The 13423-nt window shown below is 46.0% G+C and overlaps 1 protein-coding gene across 1 annotated transcript; it reads right to left on the bottom strand.

Moving 5' to 3' along the window:
- Positions 1 to 646: 646 nt before the first annotated feature.
- LOC141083207 (E3 ubiquitin/ISG15 ligase TRIM25-like) lies at positions 647 to 2917 on the bottom strand. The gene has a single exon (XM_073567374.1). It carries the CDS (start codon positions 2888 to 2890, stop codon positions 896 to 898), a length of 1995 nt encoding a protein of 664 aa, XP_073423475.1. The 5' UTR covers positions 2891 to 2917; the 3' UTR covers positions 647 to 895.
- Between the last annotated feature and the right edge of the window lie 10506 nt (positions 2918 to 13423).

The raw sequence follows: 13423 nt of genomic DNA, 5'->3' as shown, positions 1-13423 counted from the left end.
TATTTTTAAACTTGATATTTACCATCATTTATCTGATTCATTATATAAATCCAAGTGCCGGCACGTTCTGTTTTAAGTATTATTGTATACCAATTATGTCTAAATAAAGGTCAAATTTTATCTATATCCTATTTTGTATTTCTTATACAATTTTTATATAATTTTGATTTAGTTATTGACCTCTTCTTAGACCTGAAAATTCGAGTCACTCTTTTTTCGGTGTTTTTACTTATATGAGCTTGATGATAACTCAGGGAGCTGGCGTTAGTCTGGGCTTATTCTGTATATGGACAGAAGTATGGATTTAGGAAAAACAATAAAATATACACACTGGCGCTCCACCGTTAGAAAAACCGCCAGAGTAGCTGCAAGTGAAAACAGGTACTGTGCAGAACCTGTTAAATGTAATACAAACAATAGGTGTGGATTTGCTGCGCTTTACTCTAAGAAACCTGAAAACAAAGATGCATAGGTTGGTGGACCGTATTGGTACACTGTGTGGTAATAGACACCCGCTGTTGCTGAGTGGCGATAAACTGAGCACTTACTTGTAAGTAGGAGCTTGATGGAATTGCTGCGCTGCGCATTGCAGGACTCTGCTCTCAACAGGGCAGAGCAGTGCGCCTGCGCAGGAGCCACATCGGGAAGGAAAGAAGAGGACGGCATCGTATGAAGAGGGAAGGTGCCGGACCGGACCGCGACACCCATCAGACCAAAATCTGAGTATATAATAACTCATTTTTCAGGTTACATCAGGGGCTTATCTACAGCATTACAGAATGCTGTAGATAAGCCCCTAATGGCGGCACTGGCAGCTGATAGTCGAAAAAAAAGGTGACAGATTCCCTTTAAGTCATCAATCTCAAGGCAGATTCTCCTTCATTTACAATTCTTCTCAGCTCCTCCCTGATATCTTTATAGAACCTCTAAATACCCATAACACAGCATGTAGGGGCTCGGAGAAGGCGGCAGTGATGGTGTGTAAGTGTCTGATGGGGTCACACAGCTCATAAAAGGACAGCTGCCCGGCCTCATAATCCAGATATATCCTGACTCTATCACTGGAGATCTGAGGAGGTAACGGGATCTCATAACCGTCATGTACCACTGAATACTGCTTATTGTGTAACCCATATAAACACCAGGACTTGTCATTAAATCCAATGAGTAACTTGCGCCCCCTCCTGTCTATACTGGGGTAACACATCCCCACACTCCAGTCTACTGACCTACTGATCTCCAGATCCCAGTAATGTCGTCCTGAGGTAAATCTCCTCCCGCTCATCACCTGAGGACAATTCTGGAATCTCTCTGCTGTTTCTGGACGATTCTGTGTTATTTCTGTCCAGGTCGCAGTTTTCAGGTCGTCTGATATAAGGAGATAATTAGCAGCCGTGTTTACATCCAGTAATATGTCTGCAGGATCCTGTACATAGAAGGTCACATTTATATCTCTTATCATAGCAGATAATGAGTGTGATATGTGTGAGATCAGCTCCGCACCCCGATCACCTCCATCATGTCCTCCTGTGTCCTCATCACCTCCATCATGTCCCCCTGTGTCCTCATCACCTCCATCATGTCCTCCTGTGTCCTCATCACCTCCATCATGTCCTCCTGTGTCCTCATCACCTCCATCATGTCCTCCTGTGTCCTCATCACCTCCATCATGTCCTCCTGTGTCCTCATCACCTCCATCATGTCCTCCTGTGTCCTCATCACCTCCATCATGTCCTCCTGTGTCCTCATCACCTCCATCATGTCCTCCTGTGTCCTCATCACCTCCATCATGTCCTCCTGTGTCCTCATCACCTCCATCATGTCCTCCTGTGTCCTCATCACCTCCATCATGTCCTCCTGTGTCCTCATCACCTCCATCATGTCCTCCTGTGTCCTCATCACCTCCATCATGTCCTCCTGTGTCCTCATCACCTCCATCATGTCCTCCTGTGTCCTCATCACCTTCCTCCTCCTCAGGATCACACAAGTCACCGGTGTCTGGTTCCTGTAAGACAGTCAGTGGATCCGTCATGTTACACAGCTTCTCAATGTCCCTCATCTTCCTTGACAACTCGTCTTTCTTTATTTCCAGCTTCTGGATCACATCGGACAGTGACAGTGACACCTTCTCTTCCCGCCTGGAGATCTCACTCAGGATCCTTTTCTCCAAGTTGTCCACCCGTCTCCTGATATCTATAAACAGGGCAGTGACTCTCTCGGCTTCTCCAGCTGCTTTTTCTTGAGCTTTTCCTCTCTGCTCCTCCAGACTCTGGACTCTTTCCTCAGTCTTCTTTCCCTTTGTGATCAGTTTCTGCTGAACATTTCTCAGTTTCTTCTTCTTCTTCTCAGAGGCCTCCTTCAGTGTCTCCACCCGATGTCCCCGATGTTTGCCGGTCAAACTGCAGGACGCACAGATACAAGCATTGTCCTCAGTGCAGTAATATTCCAGGATCTTCTTATGGACAGAACATTTCCTGGTCTCCAGAGAAGTGCTGGGATCAGTGAGGACGTGTTCTGGTCCTTTGCTGTGAACTCTCAGGTGATTATCACACAGAGAAGCCTCGCAGTGTAGACAGGATCTAACAGCGGGTACAGGAGAGTCCACACAGTAAGTGCAGCAGATCCCGGTGATCTCCTCCTGATGTGGCTGAGTAGACAGGAGATTCTCCACCACATTACACAGAGTTATGTTCTTCTGTAGTGGAGGCCGCTTCCGAAATGTTGCCCGACATTCAGGACAGGAATATTCTCCATACCCGCCCTCTGTATCCCGCACTCCATCTATACAGACCCGGCAGAAGTTGTGTCCACATCTCAGGGTTACGGGATCTGTATATATCTCCATACAGATGGAGCAGTTCAGCTCATTTCTTAGACCTGCAGACGCCATCGCTGAAGGCAGATGTAAGAAATGAAAGTAGAATTCTCAAACAAAAGTAGAATTCTCAAACACATACCTAGTAGGTGTGATCCACATTCATGAGAAAGGGCGAGACTGAACTTATCCTTCAGGTTCTATCTACAGGTTTAGCGACACCGAGGATCCCAGTAAATAACTTTATGTAAATCAGTGCTGAAAGGGACATTTTCCATTTTTCTAACAGAGCCGGAGGGAAAAAACTGTTCCCTTAACTGTGACTGATCAGAAAACATTGGCTGTGTCATAGATATATGTCAGAAGCTTTAATGGGGGCAACGGAAGCTGAGAACTGCATTGATTGCTAAAAGAAAGGGGCAGAAACACTTAAAGAGTAACCATCACTTTAAGCTTTATCCTATAAATCAATAATACGTGTGAAAAGAAGCAACTTTATAATAAATGATATGGGAGAAATCTGCTTCCTTAACAAACTGGATTGAATGAATGATCCGTCCAAAAGCAGATTTTTCCAGCAAGATATATTACAATCTTTCTTACACAGTTACTATTGATTTATGGAAAAAGTGAAATAAGACTACGGTTACTCTTTAATAGTGATGAGCAAGCACTAAAATGCTCCTGTGATGGTGTGATAGGCTATGTGGATATCATTTTGTGTATATTTCTATTTCACTGATTTTCATAGTATTTTTCTTGTTGCCTTGCCTGACTGTATCTGTCTCTTTATGACCCCCAAAATCAATCTTTTACGGAACAAAATTCTTGGACTTATGTGCGCTGCTGGATAAAGTATCAAATCCAGGTTATGTAGAAAGATTAACCATTTATTTCCCAACGTGTTTCGAAGTATATAACACTTCTTCCTCAGGGTTCGTACATGTCATGCCCTGAGGAAGAAGTGTTATATACTTCGAAACACGTTGGGAAATAAATGGTTAATCTTTCTACATAATCTGGATTTGATACTTTGTCCAGCAGCGCACATAAGTCCAAGAATTTTATTCCGTAAGAGATTGATTTTGGCGGTCACAGAGTGGACCTTTGGACGTGCAGCAAGCTGACAACTGATTTGATATACCCTAATCTTTCCTGGAAAGGGTGAGTATATTTCCTTTGTTTCTTCCAATATATACCTGGATAAGACCCTATTGCGCTCTTTTCTTCCTATAGTTTAAACGTCTTTATGACCCCCTGCAGTTCCTTAATCCCCATGGCTCCTTTGTCTACTCAACCTGTCTGACTACCCCTGGACATAAGGAGGGGGCTGGGGAGGACAGGAGCTGTACACAAGGAAAGGAGTGGGGAGGAGACGAGGAAGAGCTTCGTGAAGACTGCACCCCAGAGAGAAGGACCCATTTTATCCTCTGGTGCTAGAGTTTTGGAATCTCGTCTCCCTGGACATTTTATCCTGTTACTGGACTGCATTCTTTTTCTGGACTATTGTATCCTCAGTGTGGTGGATTATTTATTGACCTTCTAATTTTGCCTGTAATAAAGGTCTTGGGATTGTTCACCCTTCCCTTGCTCTGTTGATTGTGTGGTATCGGAGAAGGACCTCGTGACAACTGGTGGCAGCGGTGGGATCAACAGAGCATAACCCAATGGAGAACCACCCACAGAGTGAGTACAGAAATTGGACTGTAACCAGTTTACAGGAGAGAGGCAGAGACCTGGGCCTGAACTACCAGGGACTGACTAAAGAGGACTTAATTGATCTACTGGTGGGCGCTAGCCTGGCCACCTCCTCACAGATGTCTGAAGGACGAGCACTGGAGACAGGGATCCCCACCAAGAAAAGACAGTGGTTGGTGTGGTATGAAGAAGAGATGGCGGTTCTGGGCCCCGGCGTCTCTCAGGAGTACAAGGAGGAGGCTGGCCGCCGGGCACAGCGGAGACAGGAAGCAATGGAGCTTGAAAGAGGGAGTAACGCAATGTGGAGTGTAACCCCAACGATCTGGGAGCCTGTACGGATCACCCGGACAGAGTTTAAGCCATTTGATGAGGCTTCCGGAGATGTGGAGGTGTTCTTCAAGGACTTTGAGCAGAAGTGTGCTGTGATGGAGGTGCCCCACCCTAGCTGGATGCGTTTGTTAGTGGGGCTCCTGAACGGAAGCATGGCGGAGGCTTATCGAACCATTCACGCACCGCGGAATTGGGATTATAACATTGCAAAGCGGACTATCCTGGATTACCATGCTATCACCCCAGACTCATATAGGGCCAAGTTCGGAGACCTCCCATGTACAACGGGGGGATCGTTTAGGATGTATGCACATAAGATGTCCCAGGCATGTCGGAGATGGCTGGAAGCAGAAAACGCCTTTACTGTGGAAGATGTTATACAAGTGTTCCTTATAGAACAATTTCTTGCCAAGTGCCCCGCAAAGGTACAGGAATGGGTCCGGGAGCACACGCCGTGTTCCGTGGAGAGAGCTGCAGCCCTGGCCGATGAAGCCCTTACTATCCGGCCGCAATGGAGGAGGCTTCTGGACAATGAACCACGTCCTGCTCCCGCGCTCCGTCCCCCTCCAATTATATCTGCCCTTCCACCTAGTCGCAAGCCGATGACAATCATGCCTCACAATCCTAGGCCCCAAAAGTTCCGACCACAATCTGGGGGTATCACAGAGAGGAGGTGCTATGGGTGTGGGCAACCTGGACATTTGCAGTCTGGCTGTCCCTCCAGGATTTGGAGGGAGCCCCACCCAGCCCCACCTCGTCCAGTGCATCTTGTGCACTCCACCCTGGCTGAGGAAGAGCTACCACCACCCCCACCAGAGTGGACCACCGACCACGGCACCATAGATACTCCTTCTGGAGTGTACGAACTCTGGCCTCTGTCCTTTAGCTACTCAGAGCAACGGCAACGCCACCTGCAGGATGTCTTTATTGATGGGTACAAAGTGTCAGGATTTAGAGACACGGGGGCATTCTTGACTATCGCTGCCCCCCGTGTGGTTCGACCCGAGGCAATTTACCAGGGTCCGGGAATTCCCATTGTCCTGGTGGGGGGTGCCCGCAAATATATACAGCGAGCTTCTGTGCATTTGGATTATGGTTGTGGAGAAAAACTGTGTTGGATTGGAGTTATGGGAGGACTTCCTGCAGATATCCTCCTTGGTAACGACATTGGGGAGTTACAGTGCCAATTTGTGGGAGCAGTCACCCGACTACAGGCCTTCAAGCACTACGTCATCCAGACCTCACCGGGGAGCAACCACCACGAACCGCATCAGAGTCAGTAAGCAATACGTTCGCTGCTACTACATTGGCAGAGTCTTGGGACAAAGAGGAGTTTAGGAGAGAAATAGAGGGTGACACTACCTTAGCAGCCCTTAGGCGAAAGGCAGAAACTGGGCACATGGGAGATAATGGGGATGGCTTCACTCGAGAAAATGGACTGTATTATCATGTAACAAAGGGCAGTGACCAGGGCAACCCTGACGCAACGACCAGGCAACTCATTGTCCCTCAGAAGTACAGGGCACAGCTACTCCAACTGGCCCATGACATCCCCTTGGCTGGGCATCAAGGGAGAAAAAGGACTGAAAAGAGGCTGACCCAAAGTTTTTACTGGCCGGGCGTCTCACAGTCGGTAGCCCATTATTGCCGCACCTGCAATGTGTGCCAGCGAATGCGGCATCCAGGAGCTCGACATAAGGTACCCCTGCAATCACTGCCCATAATTGGGGAACCATTTCAACGTGTAGCTGTCAACATCATAGGTCCTCTGGCCCACCCCAGCTGGTCGAGGGAAAATATATCCTGACCGTGGTAGACTATGCCAATAAAGTAGGTATCCTGAAGCTGTGGCCCTGTTCAGTATTACAGCAGTAAAGGTAGCCGAGGCCCTTGTTACCATCTTTACCTGGGTAGGGTTTCCTAGTGAAATATTGGATCAAGGCACTCAGTTCATATCAGATCTGGTCCAGTCCCTATGGCATACCTGTGGTGTTCGAGGGATTCGCACCACCCCATACCACCCGCGGACCAACGGACTATGTGAACGCTTTAATGGAACCCTAAAAAATATTCTGAGGGATTTTGTTGACGTTGAAAAAGACTGGGAAATGTACCTGCCACATCTCCTCTTCGCCTATCGTGAAGTTCCCCAAGAGTCCACAGGGTTCTCTCCCTTCGAATTACTATTTATCGGGAAGGTCCGTGGGCCTCTCACTCTTCTGAAAGAACATTTGGAGGGAGACATCTCAGATACCAGAATGCCCATCATTCCCTATGTTCTAGAGTTCAGAGACCGTCTTGCCCAGCTAGCTACCTTGGCTAAAGAACATCAGCATATGGCCCAGTCCAGACAAAAAACCTGGTATGACCATAATGCCAGGAACCGGGAATTTATGGAAGGACAACAAGTGCTCATGGTTACTGCTTCCCCTGCCAACAAGCTTCAAGCAGTGTGGGAAGGCCCTTATCAGGTTGTCAAGAAAATTAATGACACTAACTACGTTATTGCCCTGGACTCTAGTGGCTGACGACAGAAAACCGTCCACATTAACATGCTGAAAGACTACCAAGACCGATCTCTGCCTGTTCTAGCTGTCTGCCACCCCCCTAATGATACCGCCGCCGACGAGTATCTCCCCATTCTCCTCCAGGTTGCTCAAGCGAGAGGATTACTGGATCAAGTGCCCCTGGGCTCCCATTTATCGGATATACAAAAAGACGATATTGTCACCGTACTAAGGCCGATGGCTGCTGCTTTCTCCTCAAAGCTGGGGAAGACTACTCTCACCAGCCACCATGTGGAAATCCTCGGACAACGCCCCATCCAGCAGGCTGCCTACCGGGTTCCAGAGGCTGTTCAAGGCATGATAAAGAACGAACTGGAGGAGATAAAACGACTGGGAGTTATTCAGCCATCTCACAGTTCTTGGGCCTCTCCTGTCGTCCTGGTCCCCAAGAAGGATGGTACAACACGATTCTGCGTTGATTACAGACGATTAAATGATGCCACCAAGAGTGATGCTTATCCCATGCCCAGGATTGATGATCTATTGGATCGTCTGGCCAGTGCCCAATTTGTGACCACGTTAGACTTGAGCAAGGGGTACTGGCAGATACACCTAACGGAGGACGCTCGGGAGCGCTCGGCCTTCATTACTCCATTTGGGCTTTTTGAGTTCCTGGGAATGCCTTTTGGGATGAAAACTGCCCCCGCTACTTTCCAGAGACTGGTAGATCGACTGTTACAACAATGTCAGGACTTTGCCTGTGCTTACTTAGACGACATTGCCATTTTTAGCACAACCTGGGAGGAACATCTTAAACACTTGGGCATAGTGCTAGACTGTATCCTTACTGCAGGACTGACCATTCGCCCTGATAAGTGCCAAATAGGGATGGCTGAGGTGCAGTACCTCGGGCACAGAGTAGGGGGTGGGACCCTAAGGCCTGAGCCTGCCAAGGTGGAAGCCATTAGCAACTGGTGTAGACCCCAGACAAAAAAGCAGGTACTTGCATTTTTAGGAACTGCTGGTTACTATCGCAAATTTGTTTCTAAATTCAGCACCTTGGCCAAGCCCCTAACCGATCTGACCCGCAAGAACATGCCTAGGAATGTGACATGGACGACGGCATGCGAGGATGCCTTTTCAGTGTTAAAGACCGCCCTCGTCACTGCTCCTGTCTTGGCTGCCCCTGATTATAAACGCAGGTTCCACGTGCAGACGAATGCATCCACCTTTGGGATTGGGGCAGTACTTAGCCAAGTGAACGGCGCCGGAGAAGAACATCCTGTTGCTTTTGCTAGTCGGAAACTACTGGGTCGGGAAGTTGCCTATGCCACTATTGAAAAGGAGCACATTGCCATCGTACGGGCACTAAAAAAATTGCAACCATACTTGTATGGCAGAGACTTTACAATTGTTACAGACCACAACACCCTCACATGGCTGAATCGCGTATCAGGGGACAATGGAAGATTGCTGCGGTGGAGCTTGTCCTTACAACCCTACAGCTTCTCCATCCAATACAAGCGAGGAAGCCAACACCAGAACGCTGATGGACTGTCTAGACAAGAAGAACCATAGGCTCCCCAGGCCAACCTACCCCTGCCACTGTACAAGGAACTATAAATGACTGAGCAATGTGGACTAAAGTGAGCAGGCCAGAGGTCTGTGTAGACATAGCATGCTCACTTATTATGAGGGGGAGAGGTTGTGATGGTGTGATATGCTACGTGGATATCATTTTGTGTATATTTCTATTTCACTGATTTTCATAGTGTTTTTCTTGTTGCCTTGCCTGACTGCATCTGTCTCTTGATGAACCCCTGCAGTTCATTAATCCCCAAGGCTCCTTTGTCTCCTCAACCTGTCTGACTACCCCTGGACATAAGGAGGGGGCTGGGGAAGAAAGGAGCTGTACACAAGGAAGGGGGTGGGGAGGAGAGGAGGTGGACAAGTCAGTTCCTGTGTGGAGAGCTTCGTGACGACTGTACCCCAGAGAGAAGGACCCATTTTATCCTCTGGTGCTAGAGTTTTGGAATCTCGTCTCCCTGGACATTTTATCCTGTTACTGGACTGCATTCTTGTTCTGGACTATTGTATCCTCAGTGTGGTGGATTGTTTATGGACATTCTAATTTTGCCTGTAATAAAGGTCTTGGGATTGTTCACCCTTCCCTTGCTCTGTTGATTGTGTGGTATCGGAAAAGGACCCCATGACAGCTCAGATACCCGTTACTTGAGCCAAGAAAATCATAATGCTCGGGTGCTCGACCCGAGTAACGAGTATAATGTGGGTCAATGGGAAACGTGAGCATTTTTGTGACACCACCATTCTCTGTCTAACAATTGCTGAAATCAATGAAAACAGCTCTGAAATGACATGAGAACAGCATGAGGAAGACCTCTGGAAGCATCTCTGACTCGCAGGCCGCTGCTGGGAGCAATGTTGTCAGAGTATTATGCCACTTTCACGGACTGACAATAAAACGTACAAAACCGAAGACAAAATGGATTTTACTGGAAAAAATGTTAAGAATCATTCTGTCCAGGATAATGAATTGTATATAAGGCAAAAGAAACAAGAGAAAAATAATGATCCTCCACTCCTGAGGCTATGTTCTCACCAAGTGTTTTTGCTGAGTTTTTGCACGTTTGGATTCCTTTCTATGGTGAAAAAAAAACATACAACAGGAAATGTAGTTTTAAGATTTTTACTACCTTATTTGTCCATGTGGGGTGTGAGACATGATCAGACACATCATGTTTAATTTATGATGGATGGATTCTGAAAGTCATACATTTTTTTTGTCACAGCCATTAGATGGCCCTCACTTTCTGTAGAGGGCCATCATGCAGCCCTTACTATTGTTAGAAGGCCAGCAGTCAGCCCTCACTATTGTCAGAGGGCCATGAGATGGCCTTGACTATTGTCAGAGAGTCATAAGGGGACTTCACTCTAATTTTATAGGACCAACAGCCAGCCTTCACTCAACAGTTTTAGAGAGCAAGCAGTCAGCCTTCACTAAGCATTTTTGGAGGACCAGCAGCCGGCTATGCAGTCTTATTCATTCTCATCTCGACTATTGTAACTCTCTTCTAATCGGTCTCCCTCTTACCAAACTCTTCCCTCTCCAATCTGTCTTGAATGCTGCCGTCAGGATCATATTCCTCACCAATCGTTACATCGATGCCTCTACCTTGTGCCAGTCATTACACTGGCTACCCATCCACTCCAGAATTCAGTATAAACTTATTACCCTCACCCACAAAGCCCTCCATGGCTCAGCACCACCCTACATCTCCTCCCTTGTTTCAGTATACCACCCTACCTGCACCCTCCGTTCTGCTGATGACCTGAGGTTAGCATCCTCAATAATCAGAACCTCCCACTCCCGTCTCCAAGACTTTACACGTGCTGCGCCAATTCTTTGGAATGCACTTCCCAGGTCAATACGATTAGTCCCCAATCCCCACAATTTTAAGTGTGCCCTGAAAACACATTTATTCAGACTGGCCTATCGCCTCAACACATTAACCTAATCTATCCCTGTGTGGCACAGCCAAAAGTTTTACCATAACCAGGTTCCCCGCATCATGTTCCAACATGCTTTATGCATCCATCAGCCCTCTGTGTCTGTACTGTCACACACCTAACATTATGGCTGGTCCATACAATCAGGGCAACTGTTACCACCCACCTTTCGTGTCTACCTCTTTCCTCATAGACTGTAAGCTTGCGAGCAGGGCCCTCACTCCTCTTGGTATCTGTTATGATCTATGTGATTATTGTTATGCTGTAATGTCTATTGTCTGTACAAATCCCCTCTGAAATGGAAAGTGCTGCGGAATATGTCAGTGCTATAGAAATAAAATGTATTATTTATTATTATTATTATTATTATTATTATTATTATTATTATTATATAAACAACAGATCACACAAGCGCTTAATAAACACTAATAGTTCCCCAGCTGCTAGGTCAAGTGTAGGTCGGTGTCAGCCCACAGTTTTAAAAACAAATCCAAAACAAGCAAAACAAAAAGACCTGCACTAAAAGGATTAAATAGAGGCAGCAAAAGTGGACATAATATACATGTACAAAGTATGATGTACATGTATGATGTACAAAGGCACCACCTAAGGTGCCTAAGGGTACCGTTACACCTAGCGATGCACCAGCGATCCCGACCAGTGATATGACGCGGTCAGGATCGCTGGTATATCGCTAAGTGGTCGCTAGTGAGCTGCCACACAGGCAGATCTCACCAGCGACATAGCAGGGGTCAGGGGTCGCTACTTACCTGTCAGACGCGGCGATCCTGCGTCCTCCCGCCCGGCTCCACGCGTCGCTCGTCTCTCCACAGGAAGCGCCGCAGGAAGTGGCTGACGAGGAATGAGCCAGGAGCTTCTCACGCGACCAACGATGAGCAGCGGGGGAGCCGGTCGGAGGTAAGTATCACATGCAGCGATATCGCTAGCAATATCGCTGCTACGTCACAAAATCGGTGACTTTACAGCGATATTGCTAGCGATATCGCAGTGTGTAACGGGCGCTTAAGACAGGTTACTGCTGTCTCTGTAATTTATGTCCTTGTTTATTCCGGGACACACTCAGCTTTTTTTCCACAGCGTCTCTTCATGCACAAACCAGCATTGTTACCGCATCTGTGTGATTGATCCTCTGCAGCTCTCCTCATCATCCCCTTTTTTCTGGTGAGTGCATGCTTGTTTCCTTGAGGATGAGTATTTAGTGCTATTGTTTTATGTGCGATTATCTGTATCTGTATTTGTATTGTATTTGTAGTTTGTACCTTTATTGAACTGACACATGTTTACTTAGGTGGTGCCTTTGTACATCATTTGTCCACTTTTGCTGCCTCTATTTAATCCTTTTAACGCAGGTCTTTTTGTCTTATTATTATTATATATTGCTACTGCAATATAATTTATCCATCTGAGGTGGGCAAATTTTCTTTTTCGTCTTAATACTTCAAATCAACAATGTGAATCCAGACAATCACCACCATCCAGAGCACAAAACATAAACCATGAAAGCAATTGGTTATGTTTAAAATAATTTTTATTAATTAATATTAAAAGTTAATGAACCAATTTAACAGCAAAAAGTCATATATCAGGTGCCTCTAAATTTAAAGGAAACAGAACCACCATGCAATGTATACATATAAAGATGAATAGACCATCCAATATGGATTACATAGAAAACACCTTTTTGTACTATAGTTGAGAAAGGTAATTGAATTAATAATTGATCTTCATATTGGATATCTTTCAAAGGCCTATGTATAGATGAAATCACAAATCAATGTGCGAAGTACATATAAATTGTCTTTTTGTGCTAAGAATTATCACTCAAGAACATCTACTATAAAAGCAATATATGCACAAAATCCCTAAAGATAAAATTTTATCTGTTAGGAAGGAAAAAGTAGGCAGAGAATATAAGGTCACTATAGAGATATCTAATAAGCCAAATATAAGCGCTATTACATAAAATCCCCTATTAACAATTGTAAAAGAGAGTATACACAAATTATCCGTATCAAAATAAATGTAAATGGAAAGTGGATACAGTGACTCTCTATGGGGAACAGAGTGTGAGCGCTATTACACAGAGTGTATACAATGGATCTCTATGGGGAACAAAGTGTAAGCGCTCACACTCTGTTCCTCATAGAGATCCATTGTATACACTCTGTGTAATAGCGCTCACACTCTGTTCCTCATAGAGATCCATTGTATACACTCTGTGTAATAGCGCTCACACTCTGTTCCTCATAGAGATCCATTGTATACACTCTGTGTAATAGCGCTCACACTCTGTTCCTCATAGAGATCCATTGTATACACTCTGTGTAATAGCGCTCACACTCTGTTCCTCATAGAGATCCATTGTATACACTCTGTGTAATAGCGCTCACACTCTGTTCCTCATAGAGATCCATTGTATACACTCTGTGTAATAGCGCTTATACTCTGTTCCTCATAGAGATCCATTGTATACACTCTGTGTAATAGCGCTCACACTCTGTTCCTCATAGAGATCCATTGTATA

This window comes from Dendrobates tinctorius, unplaced genomic scaffold (genome assembly GCF_039654945.1).
Source record: "Dendrobates tinctorius isolate UK_male_01 unplaced genomic scaffold, ASM3965494v1 ptg000020l, whole genome shotgun sequence".
NCBI lineage: Eukaryota > Metazoa > Chordata > Amphibia > Anura > Dendrobatidae > Dendrobates > Dendrobates tinctorius.
Note: the sequence above shows the minus strand (reverse complement) of the source record. Positions and strands in the feature narration are given on the sequence as shown.